Source organism: Mustela nivalis (assembly GCF_964662115.1).
Source record: "Mustela nivalis genome assembly, chromosome: 9".
In the NCBI taxonomy this organism is placed as follows: Eukaryota; Metazoa; Chordata; class Mammalia; order Carnivora; family Mustelidae; genus Mustela; species Mustela nivalis.
This window is the reverse complement of record NC_139028.1, coordinates 112,392,914-112,416,501: the sequence shown is the minus strand read 5'-3', so window position 1 is coordinate 112,416,501 and position 23,588 is coordinate 112,392,914. Positions and strand designations below refer to the sequence as shown.

The 23,588-nt window shown below is 62.1% G+C and overlaps 2 protein-coding genes across 2 annotated transcripts; one reads left to right on the top strand and one right to left on the bottom strand.

The window, feature by feature from the left end:
- Positions 1 to 684: 684 nt before the first annotated feature.
- On the bottom strand, positions 685 to 16,177 carry PLCB3 (phospholipase C beta 3). Its single transcript, XM_082748185.1, has 31 exons — positions 15,913 to 16,177; positions 13,388 to 13,465; positions 13,059 to 13,127; positions 12,830 to 12,970; positions 12,526 to 12,605; positions 12,389 to 12,442; positions 12,224 to 12,299; positions 12,007 to 12,107; positions 11,474 to 11,640; positions 11,235 to 11,381; positions 10,034 to 10,274; positions 9,751 to 9,835; positions 9,478 to 9,667; positions 8,507 to 8,712; positions 7,581 to 7,677; positions 7,415 to 7,499; positions 6,998 to 7,122; positions 6,524 to 6,678; positions 6,272 to 6,433; positions 5,560 to 5,659; positions 5,364 to 5,468; positions 5,057 to 5,148; positions 3,604 to 3,757; positions 3,483 to 3,518; positions 3,196 to 3,388; positions 2,621 to 2,762; positions 2,453 to 2,529; positions 2,248 to 2,337; positions 2,083 to 2,140; positions 1,399 to 1,485; positions 685 to 1,309 (listed from the first exon to the last, which is right to left on the bottom strand). The coding sequence occupies exons 1-31, from the start codon at positions 16,009 to 16,011 to the stop codon at positions 1,106 to 1,108; spliced, it is 3,696 nt and encodes a 1,231-aa protein (XP_082604311.1). The 5' UTR covers positions 16,012 to 16,177; the 3' UTR covers positions 685 to 1,105.
- Positions 16,178 to 20,820: 4,643 nt separating this feature from the next.
- PPP1R14B (protein phosphatase 1 regulatory inhibitor subunit 14B) lies at positions 20,821 to 23,253 on the top strand. The gene is made up of 4 exons (XM_082748283.1): positions 20,821 to 21,285; positions 22,381 to 22,464; positions 22,789 to 22,821; positions 22,915 to 23,253. The coding sequence occupies exons 1-4, from the start codon at positions 21,028 to 21,030 to the stop codon at positions 22,981 to 22,983; spliced, it is 444 nt and encodes a 147-aa protein (XP_082604409.1). The 5' UTR covers positions 20,821 to 21,027; the 3' UTR covers positions 22,984 to 23,253.
- The last annotated feature ends 335 nt before the right edge of the window (positions 23,254 to 23,588 follow it).

The window sequence follows — 23,588 nt, the reverse complement described above, 5'->3', positions numbered from 1 at the left end:
CTTCTGCTCTGGGCCTCAGTTAACCTCATCTGTAAAACAGGCGTAACATCTACCTCACAGGGATGAGGGGGATGCTGGGTCTCCCAGTCCCTGTGAGCATCTGTGATGGCCAGCTCCCCTCCTCCCAAGGGTCACCACCAGGGCCCCCCATATGTATCACTGTGAGCCCGGGCAAGTTCTGAGAAGACCAGGTCCATCCCCAATTAGAGTCAACTGCCTGCGAGGGGCCCAGAGCAGCCTCGGCGGAAGATGCTGGGCGCTTGGGTCATTATCAGGCCACAGGAAGGGGGGGGCAGGGAAGGCTTCCTGAAGCAGAGGCCTGAGCCTCTGTGAAGGGAGGACTAGAAGAGCCCAGGAGGGGAGAAAAGTAATGTAAGTGGAGGTTGGCGGGGGGCGGGGGGGCAAGAAGCAATGGGTCAGGGACAGAGGCCATAAAGGCAGGAAAGCCTGGTGGAGGCCACTGGATGTCAGGTCATTGGGAGAATCTGCAAGGACCCAAGCAAGGAGGTCTCAAGGTTGAAAGCTAGCAACCGTCCTCTGGGGGCCTAACCTCAACCCCACAGTGCCCACCAGCCCATTTTATAGATGAGGAAACCAAAGCCCCCAGAAGAACAGCAGAGCCAGGCCCAGGGCCCAGGGCCCTCTCCCGAACTGCCCCCACCCCAAACCACATGGCACGCAGGGTCCCTGAAATCCACTTTTATTCATGTAAAAAAAAAAAAAAAAAATTCCCAAAGAATAGAGAAAGCATATGACCCCCTACTTCCCAGAGCTCAAAGTCTCTGCCAGTGTTCCCTGGGGAAGTGAGGGAGTCAGCTCCCACTCTGGGGCGTGGGTATCATGGGAGGGCAAAACCCGGGTGGCCCAGTGACCCAGCACCCTCCTTAGGACTGAAGGCAGGAAGGAGGGGCTGGGGACTAATGGGGCTCCAGGAGGGTGAAAGAAGGGAGTTAGTGTGGGGTGCTCACCCCAGTTTAAAAAAATAAAATTTCTAAAGATAGAAAGTTAAAAAAAAAAACAAAAAAAAAAAACAAAAAGGCATTAGTGTCTTAGCTTCCTGCCCTCCCAGCACCCCTCCTGCGGCCACCTCTCGAGCTCGTCCAGTTCAGAGCTTCGTATTCTCCTCTTGGCTCTCCGAGTCAGCGCCGGACAGGTGCCCGCTGCTTCCAGGTGCGTGACCGTTACTGGCACAGGCCACCAGATGCCCGTCCCCCAGCCCCTCCGGCGTCTCGCCCAGCAGGCTCCGGCGGATCTCCTGGGGCAGCCTTGCCCGCTGTTCCTGGCACTCCTGGGCCAGCTGGGCTAGCAGCTGAGGGAGGAGGGGTGTCACACAGGCGGGGCCCCGTCCCCCCGGCACTCTGGGTGCACGCCACCCCCCCCACCCCGCACAGGCCTCACCTTGGGCTCCTCTTCTGCCAGCTGCTGTAGGACCTGCTGCTGCCCAGCCACAAGGCGCTCGTGCCGCTGCTTCTGGGCCTCCTCCAGCTGCAGGGGGAGTAGGGATGAGGGCTGGGCTCAACCAAGGGTCTCTAAGGGAGGGGCAGGGGTCAGGCAGGTGCAGGATCCCAGGGCTGGGGGGCCGGGGTTCTGAGGTGACCCTTATAGCAAAGGTTCCAGACCCAAAGACTCCAAAGCCGTGGGACACCTTTGCAGACAGTTGGCTCTAGATGTATTGGGGCAAGACAGAGCCCAGAGGAAAAGGTTCTAGAAGTCCCTCTAGGGCAATGTAGCCATAGGCCAGGCACTAAGGAGACAAGTTTGTTCTTTCCTTTTTTTTTTAAGATTTTTTTAAAGATTTTATTTTAAGATTTTTTAAGATTTTATTTATTTATTTGAGAGAGAGAGAGAGAGAGATAGCAAGCCCGTGTGCAAGACAGCACAAGCAGTAGAGGGAGAAGCTGGCTGCCCATCTAGCAGAGAGCCGGACGCAGGGCCCGATCCCAGGCCCTGGGGATCATGACCCAAGCGGAACGCAGCCGCCTAACCAACTGCACCACCCAGGCGCCCCAGGACACAAGCTTCTCGTGACTGCAGGAAGAGAGGGGTGGGCTGGGGCCAAGGTGGGACCCGAGCCTCACTCACCCGACGGATAGAGTTGACCGACTCGGTGATGTGCCGGCGGTTAATCTCTGTCAGTTCCCTGCAGGGAGTGATGTAGAGGGGGCTTGGTGCCCGGCCCCCAGCCCTGCCTGCCCAGCCCCCAGCAGCTGCCAGCCCCCTAGCGGCTCCTGGCCCCAGGGCCCTTACGCCTCCTTCTTATGTTTCTCCCTTGTCTTGGCCTCTGAGATACTGTTATGACGCTTCCTGTCCAGAATCTTCTGCAGTTCCTTCTTCTCCCTGGAAGAGCAGGGCGGGGGGCGGAGAAAGGATCAACAGCAGGTCCGGGGGTCTCCTCTGCTCTCTGAGAACAAGGGAGGCCCCGCCCCGCCCCGGCAAGATCTTCGGCCTTCACCTCTCGTTCACCTCCTTCAGCCTCTTGATCTGAGTTGTGTGAGCCTCCAGGACAATCTCCCTGAGCCGCAGCTGAGCCTGCGGACACAGGCGGCCAACGGGTAACCCAGGCTGACGCCAGGTGTGTCCAGGAGACGGGCCGTCCCCCGTGGCCACCGGCCCACCTCACCTGTCTCAGGTGCTCCAGCCGCCGCTCAGCCTCAGTATCGGCCTGGGCTTCCCTCAGCTCCAGGAGACTCTGCACCTGTCTCTTCTGGAATTCCTGATACTGCTTCGCCTCTTCCTCCTCCTCCTCCTCGTTCTCCCCACCTCTGTAGGAAGAACCCGACCGGGTGATCCTCAGGTTGTCACATGGACTTGGGCTGGGAGGGCAGCAGCGGGCAGGGCAGATCCCAACAGGCAACGGCAGACACCAGCCGGGGCGGGGTGGGGGTGGGGGGCAGGGTCTGTGATGCCAGCGACAAGTCCATTAGCCCCATGCAAATGTGGGAGCCTGTAGGGCAACAGCTTCTGGAAAGAAGGCTGTTCATGGGAGACTCCAGCAGAGGCCTGGCTCCCTGGCAGAGGGGAGGGACCCACGTGGAACGGCTCCTCGATCTCCCTGGCACCACACCTTGACTCCTTGCGGGGGGTCAAGGGGCAGCCCTCGGCCATCCCGCCATGCCCCACCCCCCACCCCGCCGAGTGAAAACCCCACATGCACACACACCCTCGTAGTCACACCAGGGCACACCGGACACTCACGGGACACCCGGCCGTGGGCGGCACCTGCCCTCCGCCCGGGCCTGGGCCAGGCCGCTGAGCAGCCGGCGCGTGAGGGCAACGGCCTTGCGCTGGTGCTTCTTGTGCAGCTCTCGAAGCTCTCGCTCCTGCCGGCCCCGGAGCTTCACCAGCACCTTGTGGCCTCGGAGCTCGTCCAGCGAGGCCGGGGCCACCTCTGAGCAACAGAGCACGGGTGGGCTGGGCGGGGGCTGGCGCCCCCCCCCCCCCGGGAGCGCCCCACTCCCCTCCCGCACAGGCCTGCCCCGCACCTGAGAGGAGGCTGGCGATGAGGTCATCCCGCTGGCCTGCAGAGAGGAGGCGGGGCTGTGAGGAGGGGGGGGCAGGGGGGAGCACGGCGGGGCTACCCCCAAGGCCCAGGCCGCCCCTTACCTGGGCTGCTGAGGGAGGTGCTGCTAGGGGACGTGGCAGGGCCTGGGGCCCGGCGTGGGGAAGTGTCCAGTGGGCTGGGTGTGGGGTTTGGGGTCAGCTGGGACCCCAGCTGCTGAGACGGAGTCTCTTGGCAGGTCTCTGGGCTGGCCTGAGCCTGACAGGGAGAAAGCAGAAGGCTCTTTCCAGAAATGCTATCCTAACCTCCCAGGGCTCCCCAGTGCCTCTGGTTGGCTTCCCTCAGCCGGTCTGGCCTGGGCTCCCCATCTATCAACGTGGGGCCATTGAAACACCTACGAGAGAAATAAGAGGTCTCCAATAAACGCATCGAAACCCCTTTTCCCAGGGTGTGGGAAAGGTAATGAGAGAGCATGTCTCTAGGATGCCAGGCCCTGTTGCGTGTGCTCAGGAACTTCCAGATTGTTCAGGAAAGCCTTGGCCCCACCCCAAAGTTCCTCCCCTCTCCGAGTCCCCCTCCACCCTTGCCCACAGCTGCTCATCTTCCTCGTTGCTTGGCTCCTGATTAAATCAGCAAAGGAAGTGACCGCAGAGTGGGCAGCAGCCTCTCCCGCTAACAGCTCCAAGCAGCCTCTCTCTGCCGGCCACAGGCCCCGTGGGACCGGGTCTGGACGTGCGGGTGAGCCTCTGCTCCCGACCCCTCCACGCAGACACCGCTGCCCAGCTCCTGTCTCCCAGGACCCCAGGTTTTAAAAGCTTCTGTGGCTTCCAATGGTTTTGGTGAAACAGCTGAACTCGGCACTTCAACTCTGACCCTGTTGCTGGAGGAATGCCAGCCCAGGTCTGTCCTGAAGGCCTCTCACAGGCGAAAAGGGTAGTTCCCACCTCCTTAATGTGCGGACAGTAACCCAGGGCTGCTGAGCCCACTGAGTCAGAGAAGCCAGAAGCCCTGTCCCATGCCGCTGTCGGAGGCAGAGCCGAGGGCTGGAGGCCCAGCTGGAGAGCCTGGGCCTTCCCACGCCTACACTGGGGTGGCAGGACCAAACTCGGGTGGTAGGGGAAGGGGGCATTCTATGAGCTGAGGGCGTGAAAAGGGCTCCCACCCGGCCAGGCAGAGATCTGGAACTCAGCATTCACTTGGCTTTATGATCTGGTCTGGATGAGAGAAGCCAGAAAGGAGAATCAGCCCTCCAGACAGAGGCTGTGGGTAAATGCCTCAGGCTGGCGTCCACAGTAAGGCAGCGAACAGAATCCAGCCGTACTCGGAGAGAGGGACCAGGCACCAGCTGGGGCTGGGGTGGGCACAACAGAGTGGGGAAGGCTACAGGCTGCTTCGCCAGGACCAGCCCCAGAGATCAGCCCGCACTGCGTTCCCCACCCAGCCCCCTGCCACACGCCCCCCCACCACACCACCACCGCTCCCCCACCAGCAGTCTCCAAGGTCCAGGTCAGCTTGAGCCTGCTGCCTCCCACCCACCCCTGACCTGCCTTGGCTTACCTCGCTCTCCCCAATGAGGGCAGCCAGCTGCTTGGCCCTCTGGTCCATCAGGCTGACATGCTTGATGGGGTTGATAAGGGCCTCCGCGTAGTCTGGGTGCGGGGCAGAGGGCAGGCTTTCAGAGACATGCTCCCGAGGCCACGCCTTCCCCGCTGTTCGGGTTCCGCGCAAGGACCCCAGAACCGGCTGTCAGGCCTGTTTAGCGCCCCCTTGATGGGGGCCATCTGGCTCAGCCACCAGCAGACCCTGTTGGCGCCCTGGCCCCTGCCTGGCCTGTGTCCCCCTAGGTCCCCCAGCTCCAGCTTACCCTGGTGGTCGTCAGGAATGTAGTCAGAGGCTTCAGTGTAAATGAGCAGGGCCGGCAGGCAGAGCGGCTGGTTGGCCTCGTTCCGCAGACAGATGTAGTGGTACCCTACGAGGGTGGGACAGTGAGGTGGCCAGGCCCCACTAACCGCGCCCCGCCCACACCGCCTCCATGCTTCCCGGAGCCCGGATGGCCTCACCTGAGCGGATGGCCGAGACGGGCAAGATTCGATGCCCCACAAACTTGCCGCCCTCCTCAAAGGCCGCAATGCGCAGGGAAGCCAGCGTGGGCAGCACCACCTGAGGACCCGGAGCGCCACCAAGCCTTGCAGCTGACCCGTGGCTGCTATGCCCACTGAGCCACAGCGCACCACCGCGACTGAGACCAACACCCCGAGCAGACCCTCAGACTGCTGACCCAGCGACTGACCATCCGTCAGCCGTGCCACTCAGCGGGCAGACCCCTCCAGGCACCACTCTGATGGGACAGCTCTGGGCCTTGCCAGGTTAGACCTGGACTGGGAGTCCTGGGTCTGGGCCTGAGACCACACCCACTCCCACAGGCCACAGAGGATCCCAACCCTTCCAGGGGGCAGGGATGAGCCTGTGTGAGCTTGTGTCTGTGAGCCCAGATCGGTCCCTCCTGCCCGGGAGACAGGGCAGCTGCACCCATGCCTCACGGAGGCCCTCCTGCTGTCTCCCCTTCCTGTCCTCTTCTCGAAGCCTACAGAGGGCAAGGAGCCTGAGCTTGACCCTGGCACACACAGGGCCTACCTGGGGCCTAGAGGGGACAGGCCCAGGCTTGGGGTCCCTCGGCACCCCTGTCTTCTGATCCCTGCTATTACCACGTGCCTCCTTGCGGCTCCCCCTGCCAAGAGAGCCTGGCAGAGTGGGCACAGGCAGCAGGCTCACCTTGGGGAAGTCAAAGGGCTCCTCGTCCCATACGGGATTGAAGGAATTCCCCTGAGAAGTCCGAGTGCGGTATTTGCGCCGCGTATCCACGGGGAGGCCGAACATGTCCACTTCCACATAGATGCCCACCTTCCTGTCGGACAGGAACTGCCCCGAGATCACCTGGTGGGGGGGGCAGGAGAGTGAGGTCCCTGCTAAGGGGCCCACCCCAAGGACACCCCGCCAGAGCCATCCCTGGCTCCCTGGCCCCACCTTGACCCGCAAGGCATTGGCCACGATGCCGTCCACGATGACTTCGGTGAAGGGATCAAAGGACTTGTCCGGCCGCCGCATGAACTCGGGCTTGAGCAGGTAGCCACTGCGCCCGTTGTACTCGAACACGCCTGCGTTTAGCTGCATCGCCACGTCTGGGGGTGACAGGGGGAGGCCAAGGGCCAGCAAGGCCCATGGGATGAGGAGGCAGGAAGGACAGCTGAACGCAGCGGGATGACCAGGGAGTCTAGGGTCTGATCAAATGGGATCAGGGCTCCAGACTCTGGAAAGATCAGACAGGGGCTAAGGTCTAGGCCCAGCCAAGGACAGGAGGTGGGGTTTGCAGAGGTCTTGGTTCGGAGTAGAGATCTAGCACTATAGAGTCAGAGGACCCTACAAGACAATGAGAGCAGGATCCCTGAGCAGAAGTCAGTGAGGTCGGAGGCCAGGGGGTCGAGGCGGGCTAGTGCTCACCCAGGGTCTGGAAGTTGAGCGCGACAAGCTGGCAGCCGACATTCCAGAAGAGCTGGGGCATATAGTTGGATGAGTCCACGCGGGTGCCCTTGGGGTAGATGCGGCTGAGCTGCTGCTTGTTGTATCTGAGGTTGGCGGTCAGGGGCCATGCCGTGTACTGGCCCCCGCCTCCTGGCTGGCACGCCAGGCCTGTGCTCGGCTCCTGTGAAGCCACTGCCCGGCCTTGGCTCTAGCTGCCCCTCTGGCCCCCTGCCTCTCGGCCTCGCCCCCGAGCAGTTTCCGAGGCTAGCCCCAAACCCAGACCAGGGTGCTCGAGGGTCAGGACCCTGTGTGGGTGGCGTCAGTGGGTCAAAACATCTGAGCCGGCCTCTGAGCACCCCACCCTGGTTAGCCTGCCCTGGCAATGTGGAAGGATACTCCACAAACTCCATGGGGCTCTTGGTCAGTTGCTCCATGGCCTTGGTCTCCACGAAGGATGACATCTCGAAGCATTTGTTCCTTTCTGAGGGGTGAGGAGTGGGGGGCGATCAGGCCTGGCAAGGCTGGGCTGGCTCCTATTCCCACCGTCTCCTAACCCACTCACTTCGAGCAGCCTCAAAGGACTTGAACTTGACAGGCTCGATGTAGTTGACGAGTGTGGACATTTCCTCGGTGGCATTGACCTCACTGCTGGCAGTGCCCTGTGGCCCCCAAACGAAGGGTCAGCAGTGCCACGCACCCATCCCTCAGCCAGAAGTTCCCTCACCTGCCCCGTCAGGAAGGAGGGGCTGACCCTCCACCCACCTCTGCAATCACGCTACCCAGTGGCTCTCAGCAAGGGCCCCAGCCCCTTCTGGCCTGTCAGTCCTGGACCCATTACCTCTGGGACCTTGCCCTGGCCCCCACCTTCCTCCTTTGCCTCCTGCCTCCCTGATCTTTGGAAGCTGACACTCCTCATCCAGCCCCAGGACTCAATGATTCCCATGCGGATGAGCCATTATTTCTAGCCACTATGCTGCCATGTCCCCTCTGTGGCCCACCAAGAGCCTCGAACCCAACACCTACAATACTGAACTTGGCCACCCCTGCCCGTACCCTTCCTCATTCTGGGCCCCTACCAAATCTGACCTCATGGACCCACCTTTTCTATCACCTCCATTCCTCAGAACTCCACACTCCCTTGTCTTATGTGGCCACTTCCTATACTCTCCAGTCCTGCCACAGGGCCTTTGCACATGGTATCCCTCTTCCTTAGGTCCAATCGCCCCATTTCCCTGCTCAGGTCATTCTTCTCTTCTTTCCCCACAATGCTACCGCTTAACTCGCCTCTCCCCAGCCTAGTCGTGAGCACAATTTCACCTGCTCCCATGCCTGTTTACCTAAGACCCCTTCTCCCCCCTCTACACACCCTCCCCACCATGGACTCCAGAACAGCAGGGCTAACACCGGACCGTGGCCAGACAGGGGCTCAGCAAATGCCTGGGTCCTTAATCCAGGCTCCCTCTGCCTCTTCCCACCTCCAGGGCTGACCTCATCTGTGGTTGGCTTTTTAGGATCTGTCTGTTCCTCTTCTTCCTCATCCTCCTCCTCATCCTCACGGTCTGCAGATCCAAGAGCATCAGTGCCCCGCTGTAGCCCGTCCTCGCCCAGAGACTTGCGAGGCTCCAGGCTGGGCTTCTCCAGAGCCACTTCTTCCCCGTTGCTCAGGCCTAGGCAGCTGTCAGAGCTGGGGGACCCTACAGAGGATAGGGCCACAGGGAGTCAGGACGAACACAGACACTTGGGAGTCAGAAGGGGTTGTGGAGGTGACTCAGTGGGGAAGTCAGGGTCAAGGAGGGAGAGAGCAGAGGTCAGGAGTTGGATGGTATTCAACCCAATAGTAGTGCACAGGGGTCATGGGTCAAAGGTCAAGGTTAGAGTTCTGTCCATTGGAGAGGCAGGTGGGGCGGCTCAGAGGGGTGAGAAACCAGGAACTGGGGTACAACTGCCTTGGCAGTGGGGGCGAAGGATGACATGGTGGGGTTCTGAGTCAGGTGTCAATCAGAGCCAGACCCAGTGAGGAGGCTTAGTGAGGTGAGCGGTCAGGGGTGGGTAGTACAAAGGACCTTAACAAAGTAAGAGCTCAAGGGTTAGCTCAAAGTATCACCGGCTAGGTGGACAGACTCAGAGGGGTCACAGGAAAAGGGTCAGAGCCGAAGCATGAGGATGTGGTTCACTGAGGCCAGAAGTCAGAATTCAGAATTATAATGCGGTTGAGAGGAGGGCTGTGTGAGGCGGGGGGAGGCTGAGACTGATGGGTCAGGAACTCGATGGAACCCAATCCAGTCAGGCTATAGTCTGGGGAGGTCAGGGCCCGGGGTCGGGAGTCAGAGGTCCCAGCCTCGGCTGAGAGGCTTAGTGAGAAGGAAGGACAGGCTGGGAGCAGGAGGAGGACCGCCTGGGAAGTGGGGCTCAGTGAGGCGAGAGCTCAGGGTCGGCAAAGGCTGGGCCCAGGGCTGTACCGAGCTGAGGGGAGGAGGGCTCAGTGGTGGCGGCCGAGCTCTCGCTCAGGGCCGAGTTGCTCTGTTCCAGGGGCCGCTTGCGCACAGAGCTGTTGGGGACACCGGTGCTGGGCTGGTGTCGCTTCTTGTTCTTCACCAGGATGCGGCCCATCAGGTCCTGCGGGCTGGGCAGGGGGACGCCTGGGGCCAGCTGGTGGGCACAGACAGGTCAGGGCCCGCCGGGGAATCCTCACCACCCCCCCCATGCCCTGCCACAGCTCCAAGCCCTCCTACCGGGTACTTGTCCAGTGGGTCGATGAGCAGTGCGTCCCCAAAGATGGACCGGCAGTACTCGGCCATCTTGGCCTGTTGCTTTGCCCTGCAGGGCCAAGGTTAAAGGTCAGAGGTTCCGGGGACAGCGGGGGGGTGGGGGGGGTGGCGTGCGAAGCTGACGTCCCCAGGGTAGACAAAGATCCTCAGGTCAGAGGTCACAGGAACAGTGCCATGGCAGAATGGCTGCCTCTGGACCGATGGGGGTGGTGGGGGGCGGTGGTCCTCAGGTCAGGGGCCCACTCACGAGTCCACGTGGTTCTCAAAAGAGAGGATGACAGGGTAAGGCGAGGTCTTGAAGGCAGTCTCCGCGATGGCCTCGAGCACGTCCCGCAGCGGCACCTCCGTGGTCATGGTGAAGCCATGGGTGATGAAGGGCTCCTCCTCGGGCGGCCGGCCTTTCCACACGTCCAGCTCCACGCAGCGGCAGCCCCACAGCAGCGCCTGCCGGTACATCTCCACCGACGAGGTCCCGGCCAGCTGCCCCGCTGGCGTCGAGGCCCGGTCAGCACTGCCTGGCCCGCCGGGCTCCTCACCTACTCACCACCACCCCTCCCCCGGCCTGCGCTGCCCCAGCCCCGCTGGAGACGCGGAGGCCCCAGTGGCGGCCCAGCCCGGCCCTGGCACGCCGTCTGGCCAGCCCTTGATCGCTCCTTAATTTGCTGTGGAACCAGCGCCATCTCTCCCGAAATCCCCCAGGGCAGGGCCTGTGTCCTGCCACCCAGCCCTTGGCTCACGTCCAAGCCGGGCAGAGTCAGCATCGAGCAGCGCTGGCTGCTGATGGGTTCTTCCTCCAGGACTCACCCTCTTGCGGATAAACACCCGCCACCCCCGCCTCCAGCTACTGACCTGCAGCGGGGAGTCGTGCCCAACGCCCCCACGGCCCCCCACTTCTCTCTCCTTCCACCCACGGATGGCCTCTATTACCTTCTGCCTGGGGCCCCTCCCTGCCTCCCATCCCATCTCCGGGGAGCACCTGGCTTGTCACGCTTCCCAAAACATACCAGGTCTCGTGACCTCCCCTGATTGACACCCTCCAGAAAGCCTTTCCCGCCCACTTAGGATCAATCCAAATTCCTTCCGTGCCCTGTGGTCTAGCCCTGCCTCCTTTTCTCACTCCTTCTCACTTCTACTTGCCCCAGCACCCGCCCTGCCTCCGGCCTCCTTCCCAGCTGAAGAGCACCCAGGAGTGTCCTGCTCCCGGCCTTCAGTGCTCCTTTACAGGCGACAGGTGCAGGCCTCAGCCCTTCCCCAGGGAAGCCTTCCAGACCACCCAGGAGAGGTGTCCATGCAGAGAAGCCAAGGTCCCCCCCTAGGGTGGGCTGCCTGTTCCCGGCCTGCTTCCCCAGCACCGGCCACCCCGAAAATGAGGGAGGTCACAGGAGGGGCCGCGGGCAGAGGGCATGGAAGCCACCGCCCCAGCTGCCCACAGTGGGGGGCTCGTTCACCTGTGAGATAGGTGTTGTGTGAGGAGTTGATGAAGTAGGCGCTCAGCGGCTGGGTCATGTCCGCACTGAGATCCAGGGCCTCCAGGGGCAGGATGCCGTTCTCCTCACCGCCCAGGTAGCGGCTGAAGCCCTCCATGGACATCTGGTCTGGGGGATGGGTGGGGTCAGCAGGCTCAGCCGGAGCGCCTCCTGATGCCCCCCCAAACCCTGCCCCTCCGATGGGCTCCTCACGGACTCACCTCGCTCTAGGAACTGCTGGTTGGGCTCATACTTCTCGATGAGCAGCCGGGCCTGGGACGGCCGCAGGGGTGGGTACAGCACCTCGTTGAGCCTCGGGTCCCGTTGCTTCTGGTTGATGAAGTCCATGAGCTGCTCCAGCGTCAGGTAAGGCTTGCCCTTGGCGCCTCTAGACAGGGCAGGAGGCTGACAGGGTCAGGATGGACCGTCCCCATTCCTTGTACCAGCCCTTGCCCTCGGAGCAGGAGTCGGGAGGTTGGGGTCTGGGTCCGGACGCTGGACCCAACCTCGGCTCCAGCAGCCTCTTGCTCTATGAGCTCAGGCAAGTCCCACAGCTCATCAAAGCTGCTTGGTCCCCCCACCCCGGCGTAGGGTGATGCAAAGGGTCAGCACAGAGCAGTTCACAGCACCGCCCCAGCCCCGGCCCCCACGGGACCCCCGGAAGTTCTGCTTCCCCTCACTGTGCTGGAAGGAATGCCAGCAGAGGCCACACACAGAGCACTGGGGGCTCGGAGGGGGGCCCAGCCCTGCTCACATCTCCAGCAGGATCTTGTCAATGTCTGGCCGCAGACACAACTTATTCAGGAACCGCTCGAAGATCTCCAAGGAAAACTCGTCGGGCCGGATGGACTCACTCTGGGGAGGGGGTTGGGGGGAGCCCAGAAGTGTGGGGTGAGAACCCAGGGCAGCTGGCCCCCAAAGACCGGGCACCCATCCACCCCACTCTCCCTATGTTGCTCCGGCCTCCTCACCCGGTTGAAATTGAGGCCACAGGATTCCAGTGCAGTCTCTACCCGCTTCTTATCTGCTGAAAACATCTTCAGGATACTGGGCAGGTGAGAGGAGTCAGAGTCACGGGGGCGAAGATCACCCAGATGGGGACAGGAGAGAAGGTACTGAGGGCCAGGGGTACTCACTTCTTCACCGGAATCCGTCCGTCCTGGTTCACCTGCAGCTTCAGCTTTGTGTATCTGGGGAGGCAGAGGCCTCAGGGTCACACGCCAGCCGTGGTCACCTGAGTCCTCGCCACCCTGCGGCCAGGCCCACGACTCACGCTTTTCGCAGGAACGTGTTCCGGGAGGCGTTCTGAGCCAGGATGTTCATAGCCAGCTTAAACAGCTCCTCGGTCCAGACCTGAGGGGTCGGGAGACGGAGTGAGGGTGGGAGGGGGTGATCTGGGAACAGAGGGGTGGGCCCAGCCCCAGCCGACACCCAGAATCAGGCACGAGCCACAGAATGTGGCTTAAATACTGCTTTGTCAGAGGTTGATTAGAAACAGGGGCAGAGAACAGGCTCCCGCGCGACATACGCTAAGTGGCGGTGGCTCCCCTGGGGCTGACCCTTGGGCCCCAGCCCACCTTGGCTGTGTCATCCTGCACGGCCATGAAGTTCAAGAACGTCGTATTCACCGGGTCTGGCCCAGCCACCACCGTCATCAACTTCTCCTCCAGCCGGGCATCAGGGCCCCCAAAGCCCAGCACCTCCCGGATCTTGGGGTCCTGAGTAGTCGAAAGCCAAGGGTAAAGAGGGGTGTCCCCAGCCCCAAGGCCTCACTCCCTTTCTTAGTTCAGGGCCCCCACCACTTACCTTGGGCAGGCGGGCATAGCGACCCGTCCGCGTGTCCCTGATGGAACTGATGTCCAGTGTGTCCACCTCCTGGGGAAACCAGATGCCAGGGTGGGTCTGAAAGGCTATGGGGCAAGAGCCAGGGGCCCCCAAGATCTCCACCCAAGCCAGGGAGTGGCCACCCCCAGCTGCAGCCCCAGCCTCAGCCCCCACCCGGAGCACTTCCTGTCCAGGGAGCCGTGGGAGAGGTCAGCCGGCAGCTGGGCCCCACCCTCCTGGGTGGGTGGGGGGGGGGGTCTGGGCCAGGGGCCCTAGACCTAAGCAGGCAGTACCGCCGCCGCCCCCCTCACCATGTTGGGTCCGGTCCAATACAGAAAGAAGCCATTGGAGTCCACACGCAGGGTTACCAGGTTCCGACTGGAGGCCTCCTGGGGACGGGATGGAAGGGTAGGGGTCAGTGAGTGAGGGCTGGGGCTCGGGCCCTGGGCTCCCTCAGGCCATCCACTCAGTGCTTCTGCCGGTGAGTCGCGATGAAGCCTCATCCAGCCCACAGGTTCCCCTAGGGTCCTCAGGATGAAGCTTACACAATTGTCCCTGGCATAATAGCATCAGGGGTCCCAATGCCCCTCCCGGCCTCACCTGTCTCTGACCCTAAGGTTCAGTCACAGGAACCACTACCTTTCCCCTCCTCCAGCTCTTGCATTTTTGTTCCTTTGCTAGAACAGCCTTTCTTTCCTTCCTTCTTGACCCATGAAATCTGACCCACCTTCTTGGGGAGGCCTCCCCAGAGTCGGAGCACCCTGAAGCCCCCTTGAGAATATTTATGGGATGAAAGCAGATGGTTTGGAAGTCTGACTTCTACACGTCTTGTGTCCCTCAGGGCCTCATGACAACCAGTCAGCCCTGACATCGGCCTCAAAGCCCATGACACCCCCCCCCATGCCCTGCACCCGACAGGAGCCTCAGTCTTCTGCCTCACCCTGTCTTACAGAATACAGACTAAATCCCCCCAGAAGGGGACGCGCCCTGCCCTTGGGACTGGACAGCGAATTCTGTCTTCTCTCCAACAGCCTTGCGGCTGGCAGGAGGACAGGGAAGAATATGCCAGCCCTATTTTCTGAGGAGGATCTGGTCTCTGGCACACTCCCAGGGCCACCCCTGTGTGACTCAGGACCAGCAGCCAAGGCGGGGGGTGGGGGGGTCATCAGGGTCAGCGGCCCTCTAGGAGCTCACTTAGCCCTCCTAACAATCTTCCGAAGTACATGCTACTGTTCTTCCCATTGAACAGATCAGGAGCCTGAGGAGCCTGAGGCACAGGGAGGCTACGTGGCTTGCTTAAGGTCAAGAAAGGCCCTAGGATTTGCTCGAGGGCAGTCTGGCTCCAGAATCCAGATGCCTGGGAAGGAAGGAAACAAGACCCCTGCTAGGGGCCCAGCTCCTGGCCTTAGCTGCAACCCCACAGTGGGGACTGGGATGAGTCTCCACTTTCCAGACTTGGTTTCTGTTTCTGGAGAATTGGGGACCGTACCAGCCCCGCCCATCTCTTTTCTTATAAAGGCCAGGAGGCCTTGGAACTTTGGGGGTGCCTGAGCCAACCCATCTCACTGTGCTCACACCCACCTTCAGCCCCTCCTTGGGATTCCCAACCCTGAGGCTCAGGTCCCCCAGCAATGTGAGGGGAGGGGAGGTCTGTGGGTACAGACCCCAGGGCCTTCCTCTGCCACACTCCCAGTGTCTGGCCTTCAAAAACAGCCCAGGCCCCCTGCTCTTCAGCCCTAAGTCCCAGTCGGCAACCCCCACCCCACCCCCAGGGCCCTCTCCCAGTTCCCACTTCCTTATTTGGGTTTATCACACTGGAAGGAAAAGGAGAAACTTTTCCCCGCACGCAGGACTGGGGGGAGGGGTCTCCCTCGGTCCCGGGAGCTCCCAGGCACCCCTCTAAGGCACACCTGCTGCCTCAGGCCACGCCCCCAGCCCCTCCCCCCAGCTCCCACGCCTACCCGCCCCACCCAGCCGGAAAGGAACCCAGAGTCTTCCAGGCCTCCGGCCTGACTGGGAAGGAGCAGCGGGGAGGTTCAGGCGGGCCCGGTGGAGGCCCTGGGGAAGGAGGGGGCCCAAGGGGCAGAGGAGGGGGCGGTGTGAAAACGGGGGTGGGGCGCAGGATGGGTCGGAGAGCCGCAGGTGGGGACCCGGGCATCTGGGAAGCAGCAGGGGCAGGGCAGGTAGAAAGGGGGGGGCAAGGATTTATTGGGGATCAAAGTCCCTGATGCTAAGAAATGGAGAGCAAAGTTCCCCAGGAACTTGTGGGGGCAAAGACTCCACTAGGGGGTGACTTGACTGCCCTCCTGAGCAGAGAGCTGGGATGGGCTCCTGAAGCAGGGCAAAGGGGTGCAGGAAGAACAGGCTGAAAAAGTGATGAATGGAGAACAATGTTCAGGGTAGGGCACTAGGAAGAATGGGGTGCGCTGAGCCCGATTGGAGCCAGGGTCCTCCAGACAGAGCCCAGTGCCAGGCAATGGTCTGAGGACCAGGCCAGGGTTGGGGGAATCAGAATTAGACCGGCAGGCGGGGAGGGTGGGAAGGACGAGTGAAAAGAGGTGGTGGGGGGGGATTCATCGGGGTTCCAAGTCTCCGGGCCAAAGAGTGGAAAGCCAAATTTTCCACAGCTGAATGGACTGGGGCTGGGAGTGGGGGACAAAGTCTTCATTACGGGCACGACTGGGGACTCAAGTTTCCGGAGCACAGCCAGAGTGGCTTCGGGGTGGGGGGGCGCCGTGGCCAGGCCAGGCTCGGGTGGGGGTCTCCGGGGTCTGACTGGGCTTGGGCGAGGGAGTCCCAGGAACTGGGTGGAACGTGGGGGGCCCCCCGCGCTTACCTCGTCCCATTTGATGAACTTACTCCCGCGCCGCAGGGTCTCTACCACGGTGGGCGGCTCCAGCTGCAGCGCGTGGACGCCGGGCCTGGCGCCGGCCATGGCCCGGCTAGGGGCGAGTCGGGGACCCCCGGAGCCCCGACGAGGACAGACGGCGCCGCTGCTCCCTCCGTGCGCTCCCGCGCGGCCCGCTCCGGCCCCGCGGCGTCAGCGCCCGCCCGCCCGCCAGTCTGTCCGGGACAGACCAGAGAATCGGCGGGGCCCGGGCGGGGCGGGGCGGGGGCGGGGCCGCAGCGGCACCGCCCCCTCCCACCGCGTCGGGCCCGCCCGCCCCGGGTCGGCGGCTCCCCCTAGCGGCTGGGGCGGCGACTGCAGCCAGACGGGGGGATGAGGCAGGGGCATAACCTGGACCCCGACCCTTCGCGGGGGCTGCTCGCCGGGGCTGCTCGTCCGGACTTGCCTGGGGTCGGAGGGCAGAGCTTGAGGCCAGAGTGGTTGTTAGGGTGCAGCCAGAGGGAGTGGGTGTATAGGGAGCTGCTAAAGACTGGGAGGGGGTCAGCCGGCTTAGGTTTCCGAGGGACGGGGCTAGGGTACTATCGGAGGGCCAGGCATGGGCGGGCGGGGGGGGGGGGGGGCAGAGCCTTGCCCCCACCACACTCCAGCAGCACTTAACTGAGTGCAAGAAAAGCCACTCCCACCCCACCACCCCCGCCCTCACTTCCCCTCACCCCACTCCTGCAGCAGCTCGGTCCCCCCTCCCGGGGAGCACTTAGCCAGCTAATGGGCCTCCTGCCGGCAGGCACCCCTCCCCCGTCCCTAGCCTGGGGAGGCCGGGCGCCTGCTGCCTTCTTTAAGGACCTAAGCATCCTGGTCTTCCAGTGTGAGCCCTAGAACAGCCCACTTCCTGTTCTGTAGACCCCCATGACTCAAACTGGGCCCTGTCCCTGTGGGGCTTCCTAATGAACCCTGCGAAGGAGACAACTGCTCGTTTGCCCAGAGGGTTCAGAAGCCTCGCAGGTGTCCATGGACAAGGGAGGGTTGAGGAGGGGCTCCGGTGCCTGGCCTACAGCAGGTGCCCTGAAATCGGTGCTCCAGGGATGGGAGGGGGGAAGGCGCATGGGCACTGGAATAGGTAGGGGCTGCAGCCCCTCCCGCAGGGCTTGGCTGGGGGGGGGGGGCTCCTGCCTGGGGGCCCCTGTGGGAGCCCCCCCAATACAGAGACACTAGCAGCAGTAGGTTTAAAGTAGAACTCATCCAGAGGGGCCAGCCAAGTCACCTAGAAACCCAGAAAGAGACTAGAGCTGGTTCTGGGGGAGGAGGGGTCAGCCAAGGAAGAGCGGGCCCTGCAGGCCCCCTGGCCCCAGGCTCTCAGGTTCCTAAGGGGAGCCCAGCCTGGCGCTGGCCATCCTCAAAATCTCCACCTTGTTGGACACCAACTCTAACCTAAGGAATCTCCTTGCCTTTGGCAGAGATCCTGTGGGGTGGGATAAGTATTTCCCCTAGGGGCCAGGAGAGTTGAAGAGACTTGCCCAAGGTCACACAACTTTGCAGGAGGATTTTAGCCCTCTGACTTGAAGGCTGACTCATCCTGCCTCCACTCCTTGCCCTTGAGACAAAGAAAGGGGGACAGAATGTGTGATCCCCTAGTCCTCTCTCACAAGAACAGCAGAGCCATAAGCTCAAAGATCCGGAGAACACCAGGTCTCATTGGGCAGAACCATGTAGGGTGGTGAGGGCTGGCCTTTGCTCCCCCAGGCATGGGTTCAAGTCTACCAGCAGAACTTAGCCCTTCTGTGCCTCAGTCACCTTGTCCAGAAACTGGAGATTGTGGGAGCATGAAATAAAAAAATGGGTACAAGATGCCCCCAGCTGCAGGCAGCTGGACACCTGAGTGTGCGAGCAGACTGGGGGACATCAGGGAGGAAGAGGAAAGGGCACAGATCAGCTCTGAAGCAGGGGGCCTGCTAGCCAGTGCTGGGGCTAGTTGGGGCAGAGCTGGGGCTCTAGACCTTGGACAGGGATGCCTCATAGATACACTGGGCAGCAGCTCCTTGGAAAACAGGATGAGAGCCTGTTTCCTGAGCCTGAGCCTCTCCCTCCTACCACCCCCATCTCCACCCCATGTCCCCTGAGGCCAGGGTAGCCCCCATTAAAGGGCTCCTTCCTCCTCGGACACTTTCTTCCAGTCTTGGTAATGGTAATAGGGTTTCTCGGCAAGCTGTAATAATGGTGGAAAGAACGCAGCCTTTCCGCCTCTACCCTCGATTAAGGGATTAAGAGAGCGGGTCTTGGCCCACGGGACCCTCCCTCTCCAGGGCCTGTGCTTCCGGAGAGGTGCTGAAAGCAACCTTGGCAGCACTCTGGTGGAGAGGGGGCTGAAACCTCAGGTCGGGTGGGGCTGGGGAGGCCACAGTCTGAGGCTGGCAGGATGAGGAGCCGCGGCCGCCCCACACTCCAGTCCCAGGAGGGCTTAGGCAGGAGAGCAAGGGCTGGGATGTAGGCCCTCAGCACTGAGCTCTCGGGCCCCCAGACACCAGAGATTAGTAAAATCAGCCCCCCAGAAGAGGCTCAGAGCAGGTAAGTGACAGGTCCACGGCCTTGCAATGTGCTGGGCAGAGCGAGGATCTGAACCCAGTTCTTCCACTCCAGGGGGCTGTGCAGGACAGCCCAGCCTTCCACAAGGCTGCAAGCCAGCCTGGCCACCCTGGGAAGGGAGGGAGCAGGCACCAGAGCAGTGGGAATGGCATAGAAAATGGAGAGAGGGAATTTCAGGAAGAGCATCTCCAGCTCCTCCCCACCCTGCCCAGAGAAACCCCAGGGGTGCCCCTCTTAACTATGAGCACCCCTAAGGCCTGAAGCAATGCTGTGGTTGAGAGTGCAGACCTGCCCTGGTGGGTGAGGTGGGGTGTGGTAGGGAATTTGCTCTTCCCACAGGCCAGGCGGGGAGGCCAGGCCAGGGATGGGGCTCCTGGTGAAAAGAATGGGTCTTGCCTGATATGCAAGAGCAAGGGTCAGCCCTCCACAGGCTGCCCCAGGTGGGTGGACAGGAAGGTAAGGCCAGGAGAAGGGCTGGGGAGGGAGGAGGCATGAGCCTGCTCAACGGGCCCTGGGCCCTGGGATGAGCCCTGAGAGCCTGCCCCCAACCCAGGCCCTGCAGGCAGAAGCCCACTTTGCCGCTCCTGCAACACATACCATTCTCACCCTCTGCGTTCATCATCTCTTCTTCCCAGCGACAGGGTAAGCTCAAAGTTCTGGCTTCGAGTTTGACGGCAGCACCAGCTGTGTGACCCTGGGCCAGTTACAGCCTCTCTCTGAGCCCTTTCTACTGCAGTGGGCTTCTCTGACATCCAGAGAGAAGGTGTCTTCGAGAGGCTGGGACAGAACCACTCACTGGTCCTCAGATGCTGAGAATCAGCCTGGGTCTGGGGAGGGCGAGCCTGCCGTCCATGGAAGCATCTCAGAGGGGCTGAGTTCACAAGCTCAGTTCACAAGCTGACCTCTGTGGTCCTGTCTTTGATCCTTCCACGTATTTTCTCACTGAATCTCGGCCACAGGCTTCTGAGGAAATGCCAGGCACAGAGAAAGCCATTCATTCTTTCATCCAGTCACGTGTTCAGCCAACAGTTACAAGTCTGACACCCGCGGCGCTGGGAGTTCTGCAAGAATCGGGTCATCTACTCCATACGCGGGGGTCTGAAGCCCAGCCGGTCACTCCACGTTGGGCACCAGCAGTAAACAAGGGCCACACAGCTCTTGGCCCCACGGAGCACATAGTCTAGAAGTGGGAGACAGAGATGCCATGAAGGAGAGAGACCATGCAGAGATAGGGGTGATCTCGCGGGGTGCGGAAATGACATGGTGGGCCAGGTAAGGCGCCTGTGAGAGCTGAAGGACAGAGATGCGGCAGGGCAACGATCTGTGGGAGAGCGAATGAGGTGGTCTCAAGCTGGAGCCAACTGTGTGAAACTGACCGGACGAAGGCTTTTTATGGGTCAGCTGTTATTATCATTTTTATTATCGGGGATACCGCCCCCCCATTTCCCGGCTCTTTACTCCTGAGTTAACTCTTTGTACACACAGAGGTTGCGGGGAGGGGGGTGCGGTGAGGAGCGGCTGGCCGCGCCCTGTGGAAGCCAGCCGAACGAGGGCGCCCCAAACAAGTCCTGCGCTTCCCCGCTCTGGCCCCGCTGAGGGGGAGGGGCGGACAGGCCCGGCCAGACTCCGGGAACTACATTTCCCATAATTCCATTTCCGCCGCCATCTTGGCCGGTGGGCGGTGGCAGCTTAGGGTCTAGCCCTCCAGGCCGTTCAGCCGGTTCCGCTCGCCCCTAACCTGGGCCTCCACCATGGGGGCTGTGTGTCCTCGCCCAGTAGGGCCTCTGGGGACCTGCGCAGCTCCTGTCCACTTTCTCCGCCCCTCCACCCTTAGGAACCTGGTCCACGTGTCGGTCTACGGCGGAGGAGGCTGCTTGCCCTCCTCTGGCCAAGCAAGGACCGGAGGATCCAGACCGTGGGGGCTCCCACGTCTCCTCTCCAGACCCCCGCCCTGCACATACTGCCCACACCCCTCCATTCCCAGATGACCCCTCTTTTTGCGTCAATAAGGACAGAACACTAGGATCCCGGCAGAAGCCCAAATCCCGGTACCGGGCGCCTAAAACGCCAGGATTGAGGCGGGAAGGTTAAAAAGGATTATCAAACGGCCAGGCCCAAACCCCTGACTGCTAGACCCTCCCCTATACCCTGCCCGGGGGCGGGTGGGAGTGAGGGACCTGCAGAGGGACTGGCCCTTTAAGGGGGTGTGGTCGGGGGGCGGGGGAAGCAAGCGAGACAGAGAAAGCGGCTTCGGCGGCGGCTGCGGCGGCTCGGGCGGCGGCCGCGGGGGACAAAGGGCGGGCGGATAGGCAGGGAGGGGGCGGGGCGCGGCCAGGCCAGGCCCGGGGGCTCCGCATGCTGCAGCTGCCCCCGGGCGCCCCTGCCGCCGCCCTCGCCGCCGAGCCGCGCGGAGCCGAGCCCGCAAGCTAACCCGAGCCAGCGGCCCGGAGCCAGCCGGCGGGCGTCCCGGAGGCGGCGGCGCAGGGAGGGGCCCGACGCTCGCACGTGGCCCCGGCGGCCGCCATGGCGGACAGCGGCCCCGCGGGGGGCGCGGCGTTGGCGGCCCCGGCCCCCGGACCAGGCAGTGGTGGCCCAGGGCCCCGCGTCTACTTCCAGAGCCCCCCTGGGGCTGCAGGCGAGGGCCCGGGCGGCGCGGACGACGAGGGCCCAGTGAGGCGCCAAGGGAAGGTCACAGTCAAGTACGACCGCAAGGAGCTACGGAAGCGCCTCAACCTGGAGGAGTGGATCCTGGAGCAGCTCACTCGCCTCTACGACTGCCAGGTGTGTCCCCTATTCTGCGCTGACACCCTAAGATCGTTCCCTAGTCGGACTGCTTGGGAACCCCACCTTGCGCCTGCCTGTCACCCAGAGTCAATGGGCGCTCCGCTTCCGCGCGCTCCCCTCCCTTTCTATACTCCCCGCCCCCAGTGTGTGCTCTTTCTTGTCTGACCTTAAGTCACTCCAGTCTTCTCCCTCGTGACTCTCTCATGTCCCTACTGTGGTCAAGCTTAGGGGTCTTCTAGAAGCCTCAAGGGATAGCCTGAGGCATGGGCAGGAGGCTAGCCTGGGCGGGCAGTGCAAAGAGACCTACCTGGTGCTTGCTAACCGTATCTGGTTAAAAGGCACGAGCCTGGTGGGATCGTACAGGGTCTGGGCTGTTCTAATGGGCCAGCCTGCCGCTCCATTTTGGTGTAGGAGCAAGTAGCCTTCCTCTGGGTTCTGGTTCTCCACCCCATGACTCCTTCCTTGCTCAAACGGTGACTCAGGCCCCTGGGGGGCAGGGTGGAGGAGTGGTCTTGCCCTGTGCTGCTGCCTACCCTAGACCAGCCCTGGAATGCAGCTGGCTCAAGACTGGATAGAGGCTTCCTGGGGGGGAGGGTTGGCAGGCACCCCCCCCTCAGCAAAGCATAGGCTCTTTGTTTCCCCCTTACCAGCCCTGGGTCCTTCCCACTGACCCCTCACCCTTTACTTCCTCCCCACTCCTGGGAAGCTGTGACAGGTGTTTGGGGGAAGGGTAGGAGCTGTGAGGAGTTGAGACAGCTGGCCCCACCTGTGCGCTGACTTGGGTGGGGGGCGGGAAGTTGGGGCAACACATCTGCAGGGTTCTCAGCCCAGGGTCCGCCAGCCCTAGCTGTCTGGCCCTGTCTGGCACCCACGGTGCCCAACTGGCAGGGACAGGAAGCTCCCCCCCCCTCCCCGTTGGGCATTTTGCCTTGGCACAGGCCTGATCTGTTTTCTTCCTCGGACAGCTGCCGCTGTCTACTGGGCGAAGAAGGCTGGCTCATCCCGCGGTTGGGCAGGGGCCCCAGCTAGAGCTCACACCCTCTCTCCCAACTCAGGCCCTTGTCTCTCCCTCCTCCCCCACCCCCACCCCAGGAGGAGGAGATCCCAGAGTTGGAGATTGATGTGGACGAACTCCTGGACATGGAGAGTGATGATACCCGGGCTGCCAGGGTCAAGGTGAGAGAGGGACTAGGAGAGACAGCAGGACTGTAGGTAGGGGAGATCAGGGAGGAAAGGGCTGCCTGGAGGCACTGCCCCTTGGGTAAGCAAGTCTCTAGATTTAGGCCTTCTTTGGTTGTAGTCATTCAGCTCTGTGATGGTGAGCCTTGGCTTCTGCCTCCGTCAAATGGGGCAAATGGTGCTTGCCCAGCTGTTGAATGGCTGTGACATCATCTGTGCCTTGGGAGTGGCCCCAGTCCCTTGGAAGTGGGTACAGGTGAACTTTAGGTCCCTGTGTCTTAGAACTCACAGCTGTACTTACCCCCTACCATGCCCTCCTAGGAGCTGCTGGTTGACTGTTACAAACCCACTGAGGTAAGTAAGTGGTTTCCCCAGAGGCTGGGGTGAGAGGTGCCTGGGTTTGTCATCATGCGGTCTGGTCTCCCTAATGCCCTCCCTTCTGTTCAGGCCTTCATCTCTGGCCTGCTGGACAAGATCCGGGGCATGCAGAAGCTGAGCACACCCCAGAAGAAATAAGGGTCCTTGACCCCGGTGAATGGTGGCTCCCACAGGACAATCGCTGCCCCCCGACCTCGTAGCAACAGCAATACCCGGGGGGGCCCTGCGGCCAGGCCTGGTGCCATGAGCAGGGCTCCTCGTGCCCCTGGCCCAGGGGCCTCTTCCCTGCCCCCTCAGTTTTCCATTTTTGGGGTTTTTTATTGTTATTAAACTGATGGGACTTTTTGTGTTTTTATATTGACTCTGCGGCGCGGCCCTTTAATAAAGCTAGGATATGCCTTTGGTGCAGCTCACAGGCTCAGCTGGTCTCTTTTAGGGGGGACACACTGCTCCATGACTGGACTGCTGCCAGCTCAGCGTCTTCCCAGGTGACCGCAGGCCTTCCTGAGGGCCATGTAGCCATGGCGATAGCCCAGTGCTGGCTCCCAGACCAAGAGCTGGAAGTGGCTGGGAACTGGGGGAAGTGGTGTTGCTGTTGGCAGGCAAGAACACTCCTTTTCCTCTGGGCCAGGGGCCGCCCACCATGCCACCTAGGGCCTGGCCACTGTGATCCCCATGCCAGTGAGCCTACACCCAAGGCAAGAAGATGGGTCAGTGGTGCTAAGGGGGAAGGGGTACTGGCT